Source organism: Daldinia decipiens (assembly GCF_022478715.1).
Source record: "Daldinia decipiens strain CBS 113046 unplaced genomic scaffold F4813scaffold_20, whole genome shotgun sequence".
NCBI classification, from domain to species: Eukaryota; Fungi; Ascomycota; class Sordariomycetes; order Xylariales; family Hypoxylaceae; genus Daldinia; species Daldinia decipiens.
In genome coordinates, this window is record NW_026054563.1 from 450887 (window position 1) to 475152 (window position 24266).

Below are 24266 nucleotides of genomic sequence, written 5' to 3' on the forward strand. Positions count from 1 at the left end.
GAGATCACCTCAAAATCAGGTACCCATTGAGAGAACCAGTGCCTGTCCGTGGATGGTACCGGTAGATATATTCCACCAGTCTGCTGTCACCGGCCTGCCGGCAGCTCAGGACACTGACATTAACTCGATCGTAATTCGATCGCATATTTCACCGATGGTACGATTTCATCGTATAAGTGACCATATTCATACATATTTATGGAAGAATTCGGTCCTCTTGGCCAGCCTGTGGAGGGCTCTTTTGGGGGAACTAGTCACTTAGAAGTTATAGAAGTAGTTTCTATAGTCTATAGTTAGTTAACTATAGTTATTTTATATATAACTTGGCTTATACTTATGCCATATGTTAGGCGTGAAAGTCTATCTATGAATTCTATCTATTAATCTAACATATTTCAATACATTGAAATACACACGAAGGCTGGCAAGAGTTATATATGCTATTAGCATAGACTAAACTAGCCATGGCGGAATCTACGATATATACCCTCGGGAGTATGGCGAATTCTGTAAATGCCATCCAACCCCTAGATGGCTTTATAAGCTATTCAATCGAGTTTTCGTCATTCCCTGATTTTGCCGGTAAGAACTTCACACCTATACAGTGACCAACCTATCAATGATCCCAAATCTAAGACGTAGAATAGGCAACAAGTCCATCCCCAACGACTTCTCAAACAACTTACTAGATAACCTCGGTGCATTTTCCGGAATAAAGCCGTATATACGGGTTGGCGGAAACACGCAAGACTATGCCATATATAACTCGGAGCTAACTATTGCACTCAACGGTACTTACCCCTCGAAGACTGCAGACTACCCGACTATCGTCGAGATTGGGCCATCGTACTTTGAGTCGTACAGCACATGGCCGAATGTCAAATTTTCACATGGCTTCAATCTGGGCGGGAACCACGACGACAGGCAGTGGGAGACGCTCCTGCAGACTGTGCCGCTGGCTTGTAAAGCCCTAGGCAAGGATAAACTATACTTGTGGGAGTACGGGAACGAGCCTGATCTCTTCTCCTCGGGGGTTAGGGCATCTAATTATAACGAGTCGGAATACGTAGCAGAGTGGCTCAATGGAACGAGAGCTATTAGGAGTGTGCTGGAAACGAGTTGTCCGGACCTCCTTGACAATGATACATACGGATATCTAGCTCCGTCGTTTGCCGGTACTGGGAACCATCTAAGGGCGCCTCGGACCTGGGCTGCCGGCATCGACGCGGACGGTGATATCAAGCTCTTCTCTTCTCATAAGTACCTACTCACCCACCTATTCTCCTTTGCTCTTACATCTCCCACTCACATCCAAAATAGCTACATATCCGGCGCCGAGAGCCTAGGCGTCACGCTCCAAGGTACTCTAATGAACCATACAAGGACAGCCCTCAGCGTCGACTCCCATACAGCCGAGAACGCAACAATGAAACCAGGAATTCCGTATATCCTCGGCGAGACTAACTCCCTATACCACCAAGGACGTCCCGGGCTATCGAACTCGTTCGGCGCCGCACTCTGGGCCGTCGATTTCGCGCTCTACAGCGCCGCGGTGGGAATAGGCCGTGTGCATTTCCACATGGGCGTACGTAACACCCACCCACCCGTCCACCCATCCACCCATCTAGCATCTCGTCTCTCAAGACATACACATCCTCCCATTCCTATCTGCCTCAACAAGAAAAAACTAACTCCCATCACAACCTCAGACCGACTTCCGCTACGCCTCGTGGCAACCCATCGGCACCAGCAAAACCGCCATCGGCACCAAGCCCCCGTACTATGGCAACGTCGCCGCCGCCGCATTCCTCGGCTCCGCCGGAACCCGCATCGCGCCCGTCGCCCCGACATCCGACGCCGGCACCGCCGACGCCGGCACCGACGTCGCGTACGCGGCGTACGCGCCCGACGGCGCGCTGGCCCGGATCCTAGTGCTGAACCTGCGCGCGTACAACTACACGCTCAACGGCACCGGGGGCGCGGAACTAAACCCGGCTCCGAGGCCGCTGAGGACGTATCGGTTCGCGGGCTTGGATGCGGGGGGCGGAGAGGTCGTGGTAAGGCGGTTGCATGCGAATGGCAGCGATGCGATTACGGGGATTACGTGGGATGGCTGGAGTTATAACTACGAGTTGGACCGGGGGAAGCCGGTTAGGCTGGGGAATGTGACTGTTGGGGAGAAGATAGGGGTTGTGGATGGGGCTGTTGAGGTGCGGGTTGCGGATTCGGAGGCTGTGGTTTTGGATTTTGGGGGTGAGGGTTATTGAAGATGAGTGAGTTGGATAGGATTGTTGCTGTTGTTGATGGGCAGACATATTTACGATCTGTAGATTGAAGTTGGTGATGGCTCCTTTTCCCTCTGACTAACACGTGCATTTACTTCATACTATCATACTATCATAGCTACAATGCAATAAGCGAGGGATAAATACACGATGTAGGTCATATGTTTTACTCCCAAAATTCACATGCTAGACTCATACGAAGAGTATACATATACGTCTGTCTCTAAGTCTACTTCAAAGTACTACCTCCCACCAGGGTACATAACAGGACAAGGTAGTAACGCTGCAACAGCCGATGGATGAGGTCAGAGAAGGCATACGGCGCGTTTACGATGATCGTTGAATTCTCAGACTAGAAAAGCTCTTGACATCGATAGGAGAAAGTGCAAGAGATGGATCGCGTAGGATCGTATATTGTACACTGCCGGGGAAAAGGGGGGTTTATATAGCCTCCCTTTTCTGCCCTTCACATGGTATCATTCCGCCTCGCAAGTAGTGACCCTTGCGCCCCAACCTCGTAAACCTACACCATCTCACCCCAAACATATCTTCGAATTAATTTACTGCAGGGCAAGCCTTGAATACGCTTCCCCGTTTCAAATTATCGACGGAAGTCATATGGGTGTCTTCTAATAACATCCGCTTCCAGAGCGAGACGAGAAGTCCACCACTTTATTCGACGCACGGTTGGATCTATGCCGCGTCTTTTGAATCGTCCTTCCCCTAGAACTGGAATATGGTTCTTACGAATACTGATGTCGCAGCGGAAGTTTACTTTCGAGCGTGTTAAAAGCCATCGTTCGTGGCGTATACGGGAGCGTGCCTGTCCTAGGCGTCGGCGGAATACCATGCATCTCCCAATTGCCTCCTCGTTTTAGGGCGGTAGGCGAAGATGTCTCTTCGTCCTCGTCGTCGTTTAGGTCGTTTTTCGGGTTTGGCAGCATGGCCCAAATGTTCAGACCCAGGTTAATAACGTAGATACCACTGCCACAACGGTTAGCCAAACACGGTCCCAAGAGCACAAGCGAGCAGAAGCCTATACTTACAGCATGATGCATGCTACGGCAAAAGAACCCTTCGCTAACTTGCAGTAGCCTTGTATGCTCTGGTTCGCTGCCACGGTGCATGGCTTAGCGATATACCAAGCTATTGGGCTTGGGTGGTCTGGGTCGAGATAGTCTGATCCCGCCTGGCCTGCTACACTCGTCGCGTAGAGCGCCAAAAGTGCGATATTGATGAACATTGCAAGAATTGGGTACCAGACTTGCATAATAAACGCTATGAGCTTTGTCAGGAGGAGGAATAGACTGAGAACAGCTATTGCGACGTTGAAATCGGTCAATCTGCATGCATAATTAGCCTTCGGATCGGATGGACAGGATAGAGCCTCGTCGTCACTTACGTTTGCGACCATACGAACGGTATTTTTGGCAACGGCTCGTAGTTAGCGTACGCCCACAGGGTAACGCTAGGGCTCGAATTGAAGCCCAGCTCGCTGCCGGCTCGCCATAACTTGGTCCGGTATAAGTCTGGCTGAGCGAGGGCTGTGACAACTAATGCCCCTACGGTTCCCAACAGCTCCGGAATCATCATATAATACATGCCCCTCGTCGACCTCCATTTTCGATGTAAAAGTTTATAGCCCATAGTGAAACAGACCGCGCCGCGAAGGATTTCTTAGTAGCTGCGGCTCTAAGAGAATCTGGTTGGTTCTTTAGAACTGGTATGAAGAAGAAGAAGAAAACCCTGAATCTACACAAGTCGGCTAAATGCGCAGATTTCGCGAAGCTGGCTGATATCGCGTCGCTGGGAACCAGCAGGCCGACTAGTATTTTACATCGGAACGCCTACGATGGCGATTATGGTAAGAATTAGACCTGGATCTTGGGCGGAGACGATGAAGACTTGCGTCGAAAACTCACGAAATAGCTCAGATACGAGAGGAGTTGGCGGTCAGTCGGCCATCTTTAAGGAAATAGGCGCCAAAACCCCCAAATGGTGTCGGGAGGGCGGCTGCAGGTCAATCACAAGTGTGCATGGTGATATGCTTGTATGGGAAATAGAAGCCAATGAGAGAGGTGACAGCAACGTTGAACAAATATAAGCGCCGACTTGTGGTTCGTCAGTGGGCGCTTCGCCCTGGTTCACCTTTGGCCTACGATCGTATATCGATGCAAGATTGGTGGGATACTCAGATACTTCACCAACCCCTAGCTACACGAGCCAATGGCTATGCAAGACGCCGGCTGGGCGATGCATCTGACAACTAGGATTTTGATTGGTTGATGAGGGTTGTGCTTTTGGTTAGAGTCTCCCTCTCGGGTCTTGGCGGTAGAGGCCGTTCCGGTTTGATGAATTGGCCCGCCTCCAAAAGCTACAGTTACGAGTTACGACTGTTGCAGTAGCATAGGGGTCGAATGTCTATCTTTATCAAACACAGCGTTGAGCTGGCTATGACAACGTACGACCATCGGCCATTTATATTTTCTAAAATAGCCGTCGTATAGCATCGAGCAAGGCTTCAACTATCCGATAGCTGACGAGAGCATAGACAACTTGTCTAACCGAGATGAGTGCTCTTACTGAATAATGATGTTAGGCTGGGTTGGACGATATCAATAAGACGAATATAACGAACAGCCTTGGCCAAATGTTGTAAGAGCGATAATGAAGTTGTGGTTGGGTTATGAGCCATTACCCAAGCATTCTTGAATATGGAGAAGGTTGAAGTAAGCAATTCTAATAACTAACATCAGTGCCAAGTCTCAAAATAAGTTTACACTTGTTACTTAATTCGAGTTTGTCTGGATAGTTGATTAATGCTCCATCAACTTGCAGAAGAAGAAAATGAAGAGAATTATCGCGAATACTGAGGCGAAAAGGAATCCTACCTAGTTAAGTAATATTCTAAGGCGAGTACATAGTATATTAATGCAAGGGGTCGGAATCCTCTCTTACCTTCATCCTGGTTGACGGCGTTGATAGTTGGATTTCGGGTACCCTCATTTGGATGTTCATATTAATACCTACTTTAATACTATGTATATCTAGGTATTCCAAGCCAGAAAGCCTCCTTCCCGACAATAATCCGACAGGATGAAGGAATCGGCGATCAGTGTTGATTAGCCAGTAAGCTCGGAATTGAAGAATGCCTTCCGAGCTCGTGACTTGCGTAACAGGACACCATCTAACAAGCCGCCGACTCGCCTTTTTTTGTGATTCAGACTGGTCTAGACTTATAGATCGACATGATCCGCCAATGTATTGTTCACATGGGGTCGACTCAGCAAACGTGATGTTTTAATCACCGTCGTCATCGATATCAGGCGAAATCCCCCGTCAAAGGGGTATAAGATCTTTTATATAATTTCTCATCGTGGCGGCGTGGAGATGGATCTAACCTAAGAGATTGACGATCTGAATCGAAAAGTCATGTTAGGTAGTGCCAACATACATAAAGATGCAGGGCAATCTCATTAAAAAAAAAAGCGAGATCAGCATAGGGGTTAGCCAGGGCACGGGCACGGGCACGAACACGTGGTGTAAGAAGCACAAGGCTTTCTCTGTCAGTCTGTACACAGCATAGTATTAAAGCCCACACCTATTGAAAAAAAGCAAAAAAAGCAAACCCAAAGGATTGGTGGTTCTTTTGTCACGTTGCCTGCCTACATATTATTGCAATGTTGTAGTGGTTGCTAATGTAAGTAAAACCATGGGGCTCTTCTCGGAACAGACCATTATGACATCGATGCACTTTAAAAGTAACATAAAGAGGCTACGAATGGCTAATGGCTGATGGCTGATGGCTGATGGCTGATGGCTGATGGCTGATGGCTGATGGCTGATGGCTGATGGCTGATGGCTACAGGTGCGGTACCTAGCACATGGTACGTAATATCAAAAGCAATATCGGCATCCCGCCCCTCCACACTGGAGTAATTATATAGATGTGGTACCTAGTATACCTTTAATAGGTATGTACCTATGTATGTAGGCGGGACATACCTAAGTACTAGAGTACCTACATATATGAATTGAGGTTAGGATGGACAGGGAGCTAAAGGAGAAGAGGTAGGTACTTGTAGATGATGTATTTTACTAGCTACATGTAGTGTATTGAATCAGGTGCAGTGTATGTTAGGTACTGTAGAGACATGTGCTTGTAGCACAAAAAGCTCTTAATTGCTGAAACATGTTACAGCATGGCGACTTCCAATGCGAGTTCTCTTATGTACCTCCTAACCTAAAGTTAGAGTTTATGGTTTATGTCGTTTTGAACCTAACCTAGGTACATAGTAGATTCCAAGCAAGACCTATCTAACCTAGATTACACAAGTACTCAATCTAGACATATTTATACACGATTCGGCCTCTTTCTCCATTGCGGAAACCGAGGATCTTGTTTGCCGCATTGATCGCCCATTATGTATAAGCCATGCCTGCTACGTAGTACTGTTTGGATGCATGTATGTCATGATCTATGTGGGGTAAATGGGGAAATGTGTTATCGTTTACATACCTAGGTAGGTACTTATATGTGTGTGTGTACATGCATATTCGAATAACACTCCCCGTAGTGTATAGGCGTCTTGTCATTTATAAAATACATGTAGGTAAGTATGTACCTATGTAGTTTATATATCTTCAAAGTGCTTTCCATCTCGAGGCCTTACTTACACCTGTTTTTTCTTTTTCCAAAACCTAGGTAGTTACATAAGGTTTTGTGCCCGAAGGATAGGGCAATTTCGTGTAACACAACATGTAAAAGTTGTGATACATGTAACTAGGTAGGTTAGGTAGTTGGAAGTTTCTAGCCTTAATTCAGCTATGTTATACAACGTTCGGTTTAGGTGCCGGTAGGATTTGATTGGTTCCGAATGGCAACACCTCGGTACTCAGATATACTTACCTCAGGTACATACCTCTGAGTACACCTACTAAAGCCGTTAGCTTTCCCTAGCTGCATGTACTACTTGACATAAACACCAATCTTCAAATTTTCTTGCTGTATTAGGTAGTTAGAGGTACTTTATACTTTTTACACCTAATTATAGGCCTGCACTGATGTGCGCACAAGTAATGAATGAAGGTATTCTGCCTTTGACGATCAAGTCTACTTTTGATTTCGAGACGTACGACATAGTATCATGACTGCCTGCACGGAATTCTCAGCGGTGGCCGAGTTAAGTTTAAGTGATCAACAAACTTCAGCCCCCATGTCTACTAAGGGAGATCGTCAGTGATACTTTCCCCAAATCGTCAGCCGGACTGCTGGAGTCCCAAGGTCTATTCGAGGGTCTGGAACGTGAAAATCAATTAGACCCTTGCAATCCCAATTTCTTTCGGATCTGGGTTTGACGGTACTTCTCCCACGCGAATGTTCTACCTCAAACCAAAAGAAACCGAACAAGACTCTCTTAGGACTTGAGGACTTCTTTTCATACAACCACCACACGACACACGGAACACGACCACAACCCTCATCCACATTGGTCCGTCTGCCCAGAAAAAAACTACAGTTTCCGCGCTACTACCCTACCAGCAGAAAAAAAAAAAAAAAAAAAAAAACCGATTACAACTTTGCCGCTACTACTACTACATCTAATACTACAACTGACTAGCTACCTAGGTTAGGTACTACTAATACCACTACTTCGCCAGTACATACGGTGTTACTACTCTATAAATCTTGTTAGCTTCGATTTGCACGAATACACTTGCGCAGTAATTATCTCTTACCTAAGCCCATCATCCCACTGAGGCCACTCAACCCTGTCGATAGATCCATCTATATCAGCATCCGGTGCATGTACTCGCATGGTACAGGCTCCATAGACGGCCGAGTACCTAAACCACGCATCACTTCTCCCGCAATTCTGGCCGCCTGCGGTGGACTGGGCTTATACCGCTGAAACGTTCTTGTCAACTGTTTTCTTCTTCACTGTTCTCTTGCTATTCTCTCTCTGGTCTTGTTTACCATCTTCGTCAACTGGATTTGCGGAGGGGAAGTTCTCGCATTTATTAGGTAGATGGAATAGGAGCTTGGAACAGGGAGCACTCATATAGACCATAAGCTTTCTTAACTTCTGGTCTAGAACGCTCCGTTTGAGAAGAAAAAAAACCCGGGATCCTCAATGTTGTATGAGGTCCTCCCGGCTCAACTATTCGTATCCACATCCCATACTCGTTGTCGCCACCTTCCCCTTCCTCCTCCTCCTCCTCCTCTACGGGTCTATGCTATCAATGGCCACAGCCCGATCCTTCTCCACTTCTCATTTGTTGCTAGTAGGTAATTCGGGACTATTCTCGAGTGAGGAGCTTGACGTTGACGTCGGCGTCTTATTTCTAAACCGGAATATTTCTCTATGACTTTACAAAGTAATTCGGACAAGCCTAGTCTCCCAGCCATCCCGGGCACCCATCCGACCTTCGTCTTTGATGACAACAACTGCTCCGAACCAACTGCGTCTGCTGTCTCTCATACCTCCCGTCCCTTCGCACGAGCAGTGCGGCAACGTCACTGTACGCTCGCTAATGACACTGCTGGCCCTGTAAATCGTATTCTAGAAGAGTATTCGACGGAAATAGGACATTATGGTTTGACACCTACGGTAACCCCTAATCAACACTCGATTTTAGGGGACCCGACAGTGCGGTCGCCGAACGAGCCAAGCACGAGATCGAGAACAAATAGGGCAAACAAGGCGAATACTACCGTAACTCAACAGTCGCACTGTATCACGTCGTCGCGGGGAAAAGGGAAGAGGTTATCGGACATCGAATCTGACGACCCGGAAACAAGCCGGCGTGCGCCGAAAAAACCGCGCGCGCGACTTACACCCCCGCGTAAAATCGATCTCGGCCCCTTCGCCAGGCCCACCGCATTCCCTCCGAAGCTTACTGATGGTCTCACATCTCCGCTGTTCTTCTCACATAAGCATAGACCACTTATTGCCAGACCCCCAAGCTTTTCCGGATCTGAGGGAGCAACCATGTTGAAAAATGTGCATGATGGTGTGGAGGTGACGACTCTGAAACTTGCCCGGGGTACCGTACACTCGGCAAGTCCGGCTAGATCCTCCAGCACGCCCGGTAGCTGGTCTTCTATTGAATCGGGAAGTCTGTTGCGAAGTCCCGAGTCGATGACGGCCACTCCAGGATTACAAACATTACAAGGCATCGGCGTCCTCGAATTATTGGAACGTGATGACAGGCCAACTTTCATCGTTGATAGCTTGAATACGGCCACCAGCAACCCCGACCCCCTCCCTATTCTCTATGCGAATCCGGCCCTTCAGGTCTCCGGTACCATTCGGCATTTGCTTTCTGGGGAATTCTACGACAACGTGGAAGTGCGGGATGAGTTTCTTAATTTCAAGACGTGGATAAACACAGGTGGTGGCAATACTGACGCGCTTGATGTCTTCTTGCCCTCGTTTCGCTATGGTGGTTTTAGTTGGTCCTGCTCAACTATTAGGAATAGGTTCCGCTTTATCAGCGTGAATACCAGCGCTGCGTCGATTGCGCTGGCCTCTCCCGAACCACCGTTAGAGAGAGAATCCAGTGCCGATTCGCAAGCTCGCGGCTTATCACCGAATGCTCGGGTCAAAACGCCCAGTGACATTGTACTACCTGATCGAGATTACTTCGGACTTGCTAACCCCATCGATTCGGAAGATCAGATGCGCCAAGACGTAAGTAATGATGGCGAAATCAATTTGCCCTTATATAGCGATGATGGCCTAACCCCGGAAGCCATTCCACCGCCTGTATTGCAGCATTCTTTCGACTGGACTCAGATACCTTTTACTGAGGATCTCCCGGAGCACATAAAGTTCACTCGCAGGGTCGACTGGGCATCAACGCCGCTTGGTCCTATCGGAAGCTGGTCATCTGAGTTACGTGCAATGGCGAATCTAGTTATGGCTAGCCCCAATCCCGCAGCAATGTACTGGGGTCCAGAATGTACTACTATGTACAATGAGGCATATGTTGCATTGGCAGGTGCAAAACACCCGAAACTCATGGGCCAAACCTATAAAGACGCTTGGGGTGAGCTCTGGCCCGATCTACAACCCATCCTAGAAAGTGCCTGGACGTCAGGTCAAGCGACGATGAAAAACGACGATCGTCTTATTTTGCGACGCAATGGTTTCGACGAGGAAACGTTCTTTTCGTGGACCATTGTGCCTCTTGTCGGTAGCGACGGCTCTGTTGTTGGGTTATTCAACCCAAGTTTTGAAAACACCCGGCGGAAAGTGGCTGAGAGAAGAATGATAACATTACGCGACGTGGGAGAGAAGACCGCCTTAGCCCGCGACGTCAAGAGCTTCTGGAGCCGGTTCAACGAAGGCCTTGAATCTAATGAAGATGATATACCATTTAGTCTGGTTTATTCGGTCACAGAAGAGTCTGAGAGCGATGTGTCGTCAATGCATTCGGGGAGCTGGGTTAACCCCCCTCTGCTGATGCTCGAGGCTTCTCTGGGGGTACCTCAAGGTCATCCCTTACTAATCGAATCCCTCAACTTAAGGACGAGCAACGATGGGTTTGCCCCATATATGCGAGAATCTATGTCGAACGCGGGACAGCCCGTTGTCTTGTCTGCAGGGGATGGCATGCTTCCCGAAGGTTTTATGAACGGGTTGGCCAGGAGAGGCAAGGGTGACGCGTGCAAGTCTATTGTTATATTCCCTGTCCACCCAACTACGGGCAGCGAGAGCGTGGTAGGTTTTATCGTGATGGGTGTTAACCCAAGGCGGCCTTACGACGAGGACTACAAGCTCTTCATCAATCTACTATCCCGGCAACTCGCAACCTCACTAGCGTCTGTCGTCCTGTTTGAAGAAGAGATACGCCGAGGCCAGAAAGCAGCACAGATGGCTGCCGCAGATCGTCAAGAGTTGACCAAGCAGTTACATCTAAGGACGCAAGAAGTCGAAGAAAGCGAATTAAGATTTACAAGGATGGCCGAATTCGCCCCAGTTGGAATGTTTATCGCTGACCATTCGGGCCACATCACTTACTGCAATGATATGTGGTGGGATATATCAAGACACAATAGGTCACAGGGCGTAGACTCGTGGATGGAAAGTGTTAAAGACGAGGACCGGCCTGCCCTAGAAATGATATGGCGCTGCCTGCTTGCGGATAAAACTGCAATTACCCACGAATTCCGGTTTAAATGTTCCCGTCATGAAGGTGAAACCTTGATCGATACCTGGGTCCTGATGAGTGCGTATCCGGAAAAAGATGAAAATGGTGGTATCAAGGGAATATTCGGGTGTGTTACGAACATATCGCAACAAAAATTGGCCGAACAGATTCAAATGCAGCGACGGGAGGAAGCAGTCGAACTTAAACGGCAGCAGGAGAATTTCATCGACATCACGAGTCACGAGATGCGTAACCCCCTGAGTGCGATCCTCCAATGTGCAGATGAAATCGTCGGGACCCTAGCGAATCTTAAGCCGTCTGGGGAAAGCGAGAAGCAAAGTGAAAACCTCAGGCTTGCGGTAGAGGGTTGTGTGGAAGCAGCGAATACCATAACACTCTGCGCCAGTCATCAGAAGCGAATAGTGGACGACATACTTACGCTTTCTAAGTTGGACTCGCAATTATTGCTTGTGACTCCTGTCGACGTGCAGCCTCTAGCTGTCGTGCAACGCGTCCTAAAGATGTTCGAGAGCGAGCTCAACACGAACGGTATCGAGTTGAAATTTCAAGTCAAGAATCGCTATATCGACATGGGCATCGAATGGGTTAAGCTTGATCCTTCGCGGCTCCTACAGGTACTGATCAACTTGATGACCAACGCTATCAAGTTCACGCAAAGCCGCCCCGAACGATCGATTGTGGTGACACTTGATGCTTCCAGTGAGGTATCAGACAGATCCGACTCGGGTGTTGAGTATTTCCCTAGCGACCGTGCCGACAAGGACGAGATCACAGATCATGGCGATTGGGGCAACGGGGAGAAGATACATCTCCATTTCTCCGTTCAAGATACGGGTAGAGGCCTAGATGAACATGAAAGGAAGCTTCTTTTTCAGCGGTTCTCTCAGGCCACACCCCGAACTCATGTCCAGTACGGCGGTTCAGGTTTGGGACTGTTCATCTCCAGACTTCTAACCGAGTTACAAGGAGGTCAAATCGGCGTGACCTCCCAGAAGGGTATTGGCAGTACATTCTCTTTCTACATAAAGAGTAGAAAGACGGGCGCTCCATCATCCGATGCGCATGGGCTACCGCCAGCTCCTCCTCTTACACGAGCACCAGGGTCGTCAACGACGATCGAGACTCGGCATCCTAAAATGGCTTCTTCCGACAGCCTTACTCGCACCGCCAAGAATATTGCTTCTAAGCCTCGATTCTCGGAAGATGGCCGTCGCTTATTCGACGTTCTTATCGTCGAGGACAACCTTGTAAACCAGAAGGTTCTTCAGAGGTCCCTCCGCAATGTTGGGAATAACACCAAAGTAGCTAATCACGGTGGCGAGGCCTTGGAGGTGCTACAGCAGTCACGATATTGGACTGGAAAGGAAGAGTCCGGGCACGATATTTCGGTCATCTTGATGGATCTTGAGATGCCGGTAATGGACGGCATGACTTGCGCTCGCAAAATCCGGGAACTCGAAAGGAACGGAACGATTGTTAGCCATATTCCCATCATCGCCGTCACAGCGTACGCACGGCCAGAGCAAATCGAGAACGCTAAGGCCGCAGGAGTCGTACGTGTTTTTCATTAAAGCGTCCCATTAGGGCTAAGTTACTAACCATCTGCACAGGACGATGTCATTTCCAAACCTTTCCGCATGCCCGAACTCATACCGAGGATAGAGCAGTTAGTCGCAATCCACACGCCGTGTTATGCCGAAGTTGCGGCAGCGTAACGAAACCCGAACCCCTCCGATCCGAGAATCGAATCTCGAATATATAATTATTCCAAGATTACTTTTTTTTTTTAAACCGTAACCTTAATTATTAGCTTGCAATTCATTCTTCGTTTCATCTATCCCGCAAGGCGTTTGGTTCCATCAAACCGGGTGGAAGGCTTGTTTTTTTTTTTTTTTTTAAATCATGACAAGGACAGAGATCATCACAAAAGTTTAGGGGGATTTGTTGATGTTATTTTTTTTCTTCTTCTTCAATTTTAACTTGATTTAGGGTATCTATTCATCATCTAGCCCTGACACAGCAGCTCGGGTCGGCAGATTTTATTTTTTTACTTGTTAACATTTTTCGCATTACATATAGATGTAAAGAGGCGTTCATGGGCGAACACGGAGGGGACGCATATACACGAAGACTTGGTCTAGCATACGGGGCGCGCTTCTTTTGACCCGGTCTATTTTTATATTTATCTTTATTACTTTTCTTTATTCTAACTACCGCGTTACTACTCGCGGGAATCTTTTTTTTTCACTTCGCTTTGGGGCACAGAGATTTATCGGGGTAGTTATGACGGCCCGTGATGATGACGACAATGGGAGGATAAGATGAGGTAGGTTAGGGACAGGGACGGGGACGGGGACGGGATATGAAGTCATGTTGCACATACATAGATATATATCCTGGGACCTGCCTGCTCGCGCACACATATATGAGCCTATGAGGTAGTAATTGAAACGAGTGAAAAATAGGAATCACAAATTGATAGTATATGATATGTCTTGCCTTGAAGACGAATGTGATAATAAAACTATACTTATGACGGCGCCATTTGCGTGTTCAATATAAGTAGTAGCATAGCGTATATATAAAACATAAATCTTGCTTGGAAGCAGATTGAAAATCTAAATATGATGTTATAAGCATATCTCGTATCGTCTAAAGTCGTCTCGGGCGGTATAAAATCAACAGGACTAGAGGTTAAAATCGCATGTATCTAAGTAGGCGCATAGATACAAACTTGACCTATAGACATATTCCTGAGACACGACCAAGCCCAAACCCCTTTTCCATATCTCATACCTCTACCTCCACCTCCACCTCCCAGATCTCCAAACCAACGCCGACTACTATCACCTTTTTCTTACCCTTACCCTTACCCTCTCCATCTCCATCTCCATCTTCATCTCCATCTTCATCTCTGCCCCCAAAGACATCCAAATCCCCCGCATCAGCAACAGAGCTATACCGCTCATCCAACAACTGCACCCTCGCCTGCTGCTGCTGCTGCTGCCACCCAAGCAGCCTCCAGACCCTAACGCGCTGGTCATTGCTCCCCGTGACGACGAGCGCGCTGTCTTCCCTCACGTGCGCGAAAGCCACGCCCGTGATGGCTGCGGCGTGCGCGGAGCGGATGAGGGACTTGCTCTTGATTGTGATGATTATTGCGTCACCTTGCGATTCGGAGGAAGGTGAGGAAAAAGAAGAAGAAATAGGGGTGTTAGAGATACGGATATGTGTGACGCCTAACGCGTTGTCGTCGCCGCCCGTGACGATGAGGTATTCCGAGGCCCCGTCATCTTGGATAGCTACCTGCCGCACATCGAGGGATTTAATCGTGTTCTGGTGCAGCTTTACGACGGCAAGTGTAGCGTCGGTATCACCCAGGCTTTTGCCATCCACTTCGGGGTTCGATTTCGAGTAGATAGCTAGATATCCATCGGTAGCCGCAGTCAAGACATGGTTGTTCTCTAACTGGCGTACTTGCGTAAGACACGCTCCCGTGTACGTTGACCTTCTTAATAAACGGAACCCTGATGCACGGCTGTAGGTATACGTCTGCAGCGTTGAGTTCGATAGGACCATAGATATGGCAAACTCATATCCGCCATCACTATCGCGTGCGGTACAAGTCACGTCAAAATCGATAATGCGGGCGTCTCCCACTTCAGTTCGGTCAGGGAACACAGCTTCGCATACAACGGCAAGCCCGTTCAAGTCGCTACATTGGAGCTGGTTGATCTTCCATACGAAGAATTCCTCGTTACCGCCACTACTAAATAGGTACTCATTTTTGTACCATTTCAGGGCTTGAATACCCGTAGCATGCCTCTCTAGCGCCGCGACGCAGTGTAGCCTAGGGTCGTTGCTATTGTGTTCATCATGTTGATGGTCGTGGTCGTTATATTCCCATATCCGTATCACAGTGTCTTCAGTGGCCGTGGCAATGTAGCGCCCTGTAGAGGCGCTCACCGCCTTAATTTCACGACCGTGGCCCCCTGGCTTGAGCGTCTTGTGTGATGCACATGTCTGCGAAAAGATGTGCATCTGCCCCGCCTTGGTAAACACAAATCGAAATCCATCATGCCGGTATCTCAGGGGAGTCCAAGCGTAGCTCCGTGAGGAGCCTCCACAATCGACTGTGGCAACCTCGTGACGCTGGGTTTCGTTCCAGACCACTAGGTTACTACTCCGAAAACCGCAGAGCATAAGATCCTTGGTCCCATCGCCGTTATCGGAGAACCAAGCCCCCTCGATAGATGACACAAACGGCAGCAATATCTCATGAACCAATATAACCAGTATGGCGTTGGGTTGGCTAGCCGCTGTTAAGATTTCATGGATCCTGTATCTTCCATCGCGACACGTGCTCAAGATGTAGTTGTGTGGTTGGTCATCGCCATTGCTAAGGGGTAGCAACGAGGTGATTGCTTCATCTCTCTGCACCTCGATAGTAAAAATGGCGGAATATTTGCCACCATCGCCTTGTTTAAGGACAACGATGACTCCTTTCCTAGACCCGAGAATAAGATACCCCTGAGTGAATGTAGCAGCAGTAACCATAAAACCTAGTTCTAAGGCTACTTCGGTGTGCTTTAGCGCCAAATTCTGAGGATCAAATTGGATGAGGGCAGCATTGGTACTGCGTGGGATGGTAACGAGAAAATCCACATGGCTATTGCCGGACCTTACTCTGGCATCAGATAGGCAGAAGATATCCGCCACCTTTCCATTTACTTTAGTCATTAGTTGAAGAGATGCACCCCCCGATTCTCCATAATAGTAAATCTCACCATTATTCGTGCCAACAAGAGCTATATGATTAGTTACGGGTGCTCCGAGGAGAGGATGTGAGAAGATTATCTGGCCAATCTCGTCAGGGAGAGTTAGCTCTGTCCATATGAGTCCATCCTCAAAAACACCAACAAATATTCGGCCTGAATTCGTGGCAGCAAGAAGTCGACTGTCGGAGATGAATGTATACCGGTTGAACCCCTCTTTTGCGTTTTTGGGATTGGTACCCTGCGAAGGCAAGGTTAAACTGGTCGAAACGCCGTTTAACCTCTCAGGGTCAGCTGTCGCATGATTTTCTTGGGAAGACCGTATTACATCTGAGAGAGACCACGTAACACTTTTCCTCTCATCTGATACTCTACTGGTGGGCTTTATCTGGTCACCGCCTGTCACCCTCAGAGATGGAGATTCCACGCCAGTTCCCATTAGAGCAATCTTTCCATCAGCACCGCCAGTTGCAATCAGGAGATCATCACCATTGGATGTCATAGTGTGAGACCAAATATGTTTCCCACTATGATTTGAGGCAGTAGACTGTTGAGTCAACTTAGCGGGCTTAATGGAAGAATCGCAGACGTCGGGCCCCTGAGCTTGTGTGTCTAAAGAGAGTTTCCATTTCTGCGCCGTAGCATCTTCACCAAACGAGTAAAGTTCAACGATATTGGAGGTCTCGGATAACGGTTGGAACTGTGGAAATTCGACCTGCCATATCCTTGACGCATGTCCCATGACCGCAGCTAAGCACCTTGTCGACTGGTCGTCGTGAGCTGTGCCCTCAGTATTATATCCGAATCCTGTCTCACGCGCTTCCGAGATATGATCGCCATACCCGTTCTGGCTTTGGTGTCCGGACTTCCCGCGTCTTTCAGTGATATCCCAAACTCGAATAGTCCTATCGTCACTACAGCTTGCCAGCAGCCTCAGCGTCTCTCCCTGCGAAGTTTGAATCTCAGGGGAAATATGGACTCCGAAGATTGAACCCTCATGACCGGTAAATACGGAGAGGACCTCACAATTCTGCTTCTGTTCAATATTTTCCAGATAGCATTTCCAGACAATGATCTCTCCAAATACCGTTCCAGCGGCCACGAGTACGCACTCCCTTGACACCCAAAAGAAGTTACCCGAATATAAAATGGGCCTTGAAGGTGATTGGATACTATTGAAAATAAGAGAACTCTGGTCTTGGTCTACGCGGGCCTGGATAACCTCGTTATGGGCGGTAAGTAGCACAATACGACCGTCTCCAAAGGGTGAGATCCTACCGTCGAAAATCCAATCTGGCGCCCTAGCCTCCACATTTTTTGACAAATCCGGCCTGCTAACATGGCCTTGAATAGTACCTTCAATTATGTCATTAGATATAACTCTGACATGGTGCCCACCCCAGATCAGGATCAGATGAGGCTGCTTAGATGCATCTAGCGATGGCACAGAGATTCCGTGGATGGACTGAGCCTGGAATATGGGTAGCTGACCGCAAAAGCAGGAGGTTTGAACATGGTATATCTTAATATCCGCGTCTTCCCCAGCTAAGAGGTATTGTTGTCCATTGTCCTGTGACGTATAGAAGGCCAAGGCCGTAATAGGATTCAGCACATGTTCCCGGTATAGGTTGCCGAGAGCAGCCAGCTATATTTAGGGGTTAGTTAGGTACCTAATGTATGCATATGTATTTGAAGTGATATAAAAAAAATGCGTAGATTAGTAGTTCGACAATGTGCATGGGAACATTATGAACGGATGAGAGCAATTGAATTTTTATTTACCTCGCGAGACATCGGGTTCGATTACTCGTCGTGATTTCCATATGTGACTTAAATAATGAATAATGAATAATAAAAGAATAGGTTAGAGGTTGAATTTTAACTTAGGCTCTTGCACCAGACGTGGATAAAACTATGTAAACCCACTTTGCATAATATTTACTTTTAATTGCATTCGTATTGAGTTTATTTATTAAATGAAAGCCTAAATGGAAAGCCTAAGTTGGATATTTCCACGCATAATAAGAAAGTATTAGTTGCGCAACACCAACCATAACACTTAGAAGGCCAAAAAGGGCCGCAAAGAACAAGCCTGCGATCGCCACGGTTAAAGCATTCCTTTCCGATGTGTGCCTTTCGATCCAAGAAATAAGTGTATTTGTAGGCGGCGGATGAGCCACAACATCTTCCAGCCGCCGTAATCGCTTCCCCCAAAAAGCCAGCTCGAAAGGTTCCGACATGGGATGAATAATACCAGGATCCAGCATTAAACTATCGTCGAAACGTCCATTCTGCTCATTAACTAATTGTCTGGTAAACTTGGCTGATTTTTCGTCGAGAGGGAATAAAATCCGATAAATCGAATATAGTGTCTCGCGCAGAATCCGTGGTGGTAGGATACCCCTGAACACATTAGCCCCATTCAAGACACTTCCTATTAGCAATACCTTTCTATATATTCTTTATCCGTTACTATACCACTACACTCAGCCGCATACCTCAGTTGGGCTTTCAGCCAAGCAACTTGATGGAACACGGTCAAGGTCCTGCTTCTAGGATCATATAGCAAGTGCTGGATTAGGTCATTTGTTGGCACGATGGATACTCCATGACGCTTTTTGAGCTTCCAGGCTTTGAGCTTGTTGTGAGTCTCCGTAGCTCGGTATACTGAAGGAGCAAAAGTGGCTTGGATGAAGTCAACCAAACTCTGATCGTCTTTCCAATTCACAGGGAAAGTATCCCCGAAACGAAGTTGGAAGTCATCAGAGAAGCTCTTGTAGGACGCCGTATCCAACATGAAGGCAACTTTTACCAGCGTTCTTAAAGATTGTTCCTGCTTATCTTTGGGTATATCGGGGAATAATTGCCCAATGAGGGTCTCCTTGGATGTTCCACATTGGGACCTCAATATTGAGATTGCCTTAATAACGTCTATAGACGATGCTAGGGGGTGCGTGAAAGAATTAGTAAGTGTACCAGTGGGAAACAAGTCGGCACATAGAGTATTGCAATAAAAGCGAAAGAAAGCATGGAATTGATCATGGGATGATTCCGGGCTGTGACAAAGAGTCTCGATAATATCCTTATCGATCAGCGACGCTGGTGGAATACAGTTGATGTTCATCGTGACGGCATCAAAATTCAATTGGTGGTAGATAATATGAAGAGGAGGTGGCGAACGAAGGTCGCTTTAATAACAACGTGGAATTCAACGGGTTATACTCGTTAGGAGGTAACTACAACGATATATTCCAAGAGAAATCCGCCCCCAACTCCTGTCATCTTAGTGCTGAGAGCCAAGACTTGACTTGGTGCAACAAGAACGAAAACGCCTACCACCACACCGATCAATTATTCCGTATGGAAGAATGATATTGGGTCGACCACGCGGCTGAGGCTGAGGCAGCCCGCATGGCGGTGATCGATATAATATGTTACCAAATCCAATTATCCTTGGAATTTATCCCACTTCTACTGCCCCCTATCAGTATCTATTATAAACACCCAGAAAACGTATATTATATCCTTATTATTTTTGCCCCTTAGGTTTACCATCATCAACCGTGATGCCCTTTTATCCTGGGCAAGGTCGGGCGATCCAAGAGATCAAAGAAATTTATAATAAGCTTGCACAACTTCGCAGGCAGATTCCGAAGGTCGACACAGATCAGGACCAAGATACTGAAATCGAAGAACCCGGACAGCGTGCAAATAAGGGAGGAGGCAGGTGGTGGCATAATATGACCGGATTCTACGAAGGCATCACGCAGCAGTCCGAGGGATGCGGACTACCCAGAGGTAATGATCTGGAAATAAAACTGCGCCTACAATGAAGTCTAAACATATGCTAAACGGGTTTAGCCTCGTCGAGTGAGTGTGTGAAGCGCTTCCCTGAAGCTTTCCGAAACCCTTTAATGATACCATACATCAAAAGTCCGGTTCCGATCTATGTCTATCCACATGCCGAGGAATATATCGGTACGGCACATCTTGACAGATTTAAGGCAGTCGTTAATATATTCAGACACTCGATCGAGCAGAATCGTAAATTGTCAACAGCGAGGGATTGGATGGAGAAGATATCATACAGCCTTGCGATGTGCGGCACAGACATGGCCAGTGCTAAAGCTTCGATAGTCGTCTCATGTCCTAGTGGCAATGATAAAATGGTGAGACAAGTCATGATAGTTCTCTCCAAGGAACATATTCTTGACCAATATGCACATGGACATACCGAAGTGTCCTACCAGTTATATATCTGGAGAGAAGCATTTAAATACGTTGGAGGGACGGGGGATTTTGTCGACATCCACTTCAATAGTGGATATTCTCTGTGTGGTTCTCCAGTCACCGACGTTTCGGAGGGAGTTCGCCTCTCTACAGTCGCTTGTATTATCAGGATAGAGTCCGAATTCTTTGCACTCACTTCAGCCCATCCCTTCGAATCTGAAGAAGAACCGCAAGATGACCCTGAGACTCCAGAAGATACAGAGTCTAACCCCATAATATTCGGTGGCGTTGAATATGATTTTACTGAGACGCCGTCGCCTCAGTCTAGACCTACAAGGAGTATCAACGCCAAACACTCATCGCATACCTTTGAGTATAAGCAACGACTATTTCGCCGCCCCGTGATTAGTTCATCGCTATCGACATTAAAATGCGTACCAGGTCAGCCTAATCTGGACTGGTCTCTTCTGAAGTTGCAAGATGCGAAGAACGTGGAACTAAACTCGGTCCAAATAATGGGACCTCAACAAGTCGAAAAGACTTACTATATTGACACCGAGCCGAGAACCAGACCGTCTAAGCAACGCCATGTCCGAATTATCACGTCACACCACACGGAGTCCAAAGGGACAATCAGCCCAATCCCCACCTATATATCCAATCAGAGAGACAACCATGACCTCTGCGAAGTCTGGACCGTCTCACTAACCTATGGACGAGGTATGGACAGCCTTCCGCAGCATAAATACCGGGGCTAACAGAACTCCAAGGACTTGAGATCGGTGACTCCGGGTCTCTAGTGGTAGACGAAGAAACATACGAAGCGTACGGCCATGTTATCGCGGTCGATCCCATGGGTAGAATATTCGTCATCCCGCTTGTCAATACCCTGAGCCAAATCCAAGGTTTATTTGGAACCATGGATGTAGATCTTTTCTCCAAGGACTGGATTATGCTTCCCAGCCGGCCTTTTATACCCCCCAACCCGTATGATTCAACGGGCTGGCACAAACTTGGGGGTTGAATGTCTTTTCGTAGTTAATATAAAAACTCCGAGAAAGCACGGTAGGAACAAGGGTTAGTAGCTATCGAGTAAATCGCGACAAGTTCTGGAGTCTCGCATACTTAAGTTGGGTATAAATTAATCCTCTCTTTCTACCCAGCTAGATTATCGATAGATCAATTGAAACAACCATAAGCCAAGGCCCGCTAGCAAATCAAGAAATGTTCGATGAATTACCTCCCCAGCTTCTAGTCCCTTTGAGAAGTCGAGTATATCTACCTCTTATTATCTTCATACGGTAGTTAGGCCTCTGATGTGGGTCTCAAAGCTACCCAAAAGGCTGGCCGCGTCTTATTATAGAAACCCATGTGTATAGCACATGCTGCAACGGTATGGTCTGCTCTATGGTTCCTGGAGCCCGTTCTTTGGACTACCATCTACTATATCTCGCACCTCATTTGTGCCACGTGCTCTAAGCTCCAGCTCAACCACACCGCTCGGTCCTAACTAGGCCAGCAACATATGTACACGTTGAGTTAGTTTCGGTAGTTAATAACGGAAGGCTACCTATTCACGATATCTTCACTGTGAGCACAATATACCAGATTTATATTCCAAAAGGGAAAGAGTATCTTTAATAAATACGTAGTACATTTAGGTCATTATATTCCGAACTGATATCATAATAATTCGCCATCTTCCCATCATGGGAAGCCACTCTATCTACCTCACACGCAGGTATCTGATAGCTTTTGCAGATACTGCCATCATCCAGTCTTGTCATACCCAGGCCCAAACGCCAACAGAACGCAAAAATTACAGGCCTGTAACCATCCATTTCATTGTAGATTGACTGATATTCTCCGTATTTAATGGGCATGAGAGTACGGCTCGTAGGCCAGGTCCGAGCGGGCACCACCACGTTGCGGGGCACCGTAGTTGTACCCGGAGTTGCGGTTATCACCGAGCGGCGCGTATGAGCCGGTGGGAATGAACTTCTCACCCTCGGCACCGTGTCCCGATCGTCGGTTGTAGGGACGGTTCTCGGGCTTGCAGCAGCAGATGGAGAATAGCCAGAAGAAGCTGGCACCGAGCGCGAAGGCAACACCAATCCAGACGCAAGCCAAGAAGTTGTTGTTCCAGCTGGCATCTCCACCGTATTTCGACGTGGCGGTCTTCGTTACACCGACCACGATAACAGCTAGCGCAGTCATCATAGATGCAGCGGCGATAACGAAGGCAGTAGCAATACCAGAAATGACCCAAGTCAGGCATGAGACGAAGCGAGAGCAAGCGGTGAACAGACCGACGGCTAACTCAAGGGCAAGGCCAATCATAGCAATGACGTAGACAACCTCGGTCCACTTGATGAGGGTCTTGAAAGTGCTCAAGGTGTCGTTCACCTCATCGGGAATGGTAATGTTAGCACCACCAAGCTGCTTGCCAAATTCATCAACCCACGAGGTGTTGAGATCCTCTTCAGCCCAGTTGAACTTGGCCTTAGTGCAGTTCTTAGCACCGTCGGTTGTTGTGGAGCAGTAGTTCCAGAGAGTAAACTGGTAGATCTTGTCGATACCGAGCTCAGCGGCGGTGATGTTGTCACCGGAGCCGGTAAGACTGCTGATGATACCGGAGATATCTGAGGCATCTTGCGGGGCTGGCGAGCGGGTGTTGTGCTGATTCAGGGGATTATAAATATTTTGGCTAATGCCCTTTTGGCCGTTGTTTACGGCATTGTCAACCTGATCCGAGATGCTTGCGGCGTTGGTAATGTTGGTAATGTTGCCGATGAGGCTTTGAAGGGATTCGGCATCGATAGTAACGTTCCTAGTATCGATTTCAAAAATGAATAGGCCGTTATTGGTGACACCGGTGAGACCAGCAATCAGCATAGAAATGATGCTGCCTACTGTCAATATGAATGGCAGAGCCACGCAGACATATCTTCCAACACTCATGATGCTATACCGGTCTATGTGCGACCGAGAGGGATATAATTATTTTACGGTTGTTGTAGTTTTTTTTTTGTTTCGTAACGAATGCAGACCGTTGACTTAAACGAAGGTAGGTACCTAAGGTTATATGGTTTGATGGGTTGATAAAAGGGTCGAAGATGGGAAAGACAACTGACCCAGCAACGGCGAGCGACAATAAATAAAGATGTAACAGTGATACGTGAACAAAGATGCACCGAAAAGAATAAGGTGCGTAAGCGGTTGTATTTATTACGCATGGGAGGGACGATCGGTAGGACTTGACTGGACTGACTTGGACTGACTGATCAAATCTAAGCAAGCGTGGCGCAGTTTCGGGCTACACAACCCAGCCCTCCGGCCCTTCTAACATGGCAGCATGGCGGGGGGACCCTTTCAAGTCGACGTCAGCCCATCACTAAAAAGTTGTCTAAGGGATGCTCAGCCCCGCTGTAAAAATACGCCAATGAGACGGGATGCCACCCCACTAGAAAAAAAAAACAAGTGACATTTGGTAACCCGTATTGCTGTAACACCACAGCCTGAAAGAAGCCCGTGAGGTAAGTTGTTTGTTTAGGTAATACATACCCGATAGACAGTAGTACCCAGGCGAGACATGTATGTAGCAGGGTCATGAACTTTTGCTGAACATGATTCCCTCTAACGTTTATGCCCAACATTTTTCATCAGAATGATTTTGACTATTTCTTAGGTATGCTACTACTAAAGCACCTCAAAAGCACCTCAGAAGCACCAGTAATGCAGTTTCACACAAGACAAGGCATGAATGCAGCAGCTGAAATAGAACAACTGCGCTAATATT

General features: G+C 47.5%; 7 protein-coding genes across 7 annotated transcripts; 3 read left to right on the forward strand and 4 right to left on the reverse strand.

Moving 5' to 3' along the window:
* Positions 1-464: 464 nt before the first annotated feature.
* F4813DRAFT_397211 (glycoside hydrolase family 79 protein) lies at positions 465-2672 on the forward strand (the record flags this gene model as incomplete). The annotated part of the gene is made up of 3 exons (XM_049247922.1): positions 465-582; positions 648-1585; positions 1710-2672. 3 exons carry the CDS (start codon positions 465-467, stop codon positions 2265-2267), a joined length of 1614 nt encoding a protein of 537 aa, XP_049098908.1. The 3' UTR covers positions 2268-2672.
* Positions 2673-3028: 356 nt separating this feature from the next.
* On the reverse strand, positions 3029-3932 carry F4813DRAFT_390285 (uncharacterized protein; the record flags this gene model as incomplete). Its single annotated transcript, XM_049246991.1, has 3 exons — positions 3029-3269; positions 3332-3628; positions 3688-3932. 3 exons carry the CDS (start codon positions 3930-3932, stop codon positions 3029-3031), a joined length of 783 nt encoding a protein of 260 aa, XP_049098909.1.
* Positions 3933-8503: 4571 nt separating this feature from the next.
* F4813DRAFT_117024 (uncharacterized protein) lies at positions 8504-13425 on the forward strand. Its single transcript, XM_049238557.1, has 2 exons — positions 8504-13015; positions 13073-13425. Exons 1-2 carry the CDS (start codon positions 8651-8653, stop codon positions 13175-13177), a joined length of 4470 nt encoding a protein of 1489 aa, XP_049098910.1. The 5' UTR covers positions 8504-8650; the 3' UTR covers positions 13178-13425.
* Positions 13426-14026: 601 nt separating this feature from the next.
* F4813DRAFT_362423 (WD40 repeat-like protein) lies at positions 14027-18088 on the reverse strand. The gene is made up of 2 exons (XM_049243621.1): positions 18020-18088; positions 14027-17882 (listed from the first exon to the last, which is right to left on the reverse strand). The coding sequence occupies exons 1-2, from the start codon at positions 18029-18031 to the stop codon at positions 14253-14255; spliced, it is 3642 nt and encodes a 1213-aa protein (XP_049098911.1). The 5' UTR covers positions 18032-18088; the 3' UTR covers positions 14027-14252.
* A 97-nt stretch (positions 18089-18185) lies between these two features.
* On the reverse strand, positions 18186-19588 carry F4813DRAFT_362425 (uncharacterized protein). Its single transcript, XM_049243622.1, has 2 exons — positions 18685-19588; positions 18186-18640 (listed from the first exon to the last, which is right to left on the reverse strand). Exons 1-2 carry the CDS (start codon positions 19359-19361, stop codon positions 18235-18237), a joined length of 1083 nt encoding a protein of 360 aa, XP_049098912.1. The 5' UTR covers positions 19362-19588; the 3' UTR covers positions 18186-18234.
* Positions 19589-22058, forward strand: F4813DRAFT_362428 (uncharacterized protein). Its single transcript, XM_049243623.1, has 2 exons — positions 19589-21187; positions 21238-22058. The coding sequence occupies exons 1-2, from the start codon at positions 20152-20154 to the stop codon at positions 21489-21491; spliced, it is 1290 nt and encodes a 429-aa protein (XP_049098913.1). The 5' UTR covers positions 19589-20151; the 3' UTR covers positions 21492-22058.
* Positions 22059-23567, reverse strand: F4813DRAFT_362433 (SUR7/PalI family-domain-containing protein). The gene has a single exon (XM_049243624.1). The coding sequence runs from the start codon at positions 23426-23428 to the stop codon at positions 22340-22342; it is 1089 nt and encodes a 362-aa protein (XP_049098914.1). The 5' UTR covers positions 23429-23567; the 3' UTR covers positions 22059-22339.
* Positions 23568-24266: the final 699 nt, after the last annotated feature.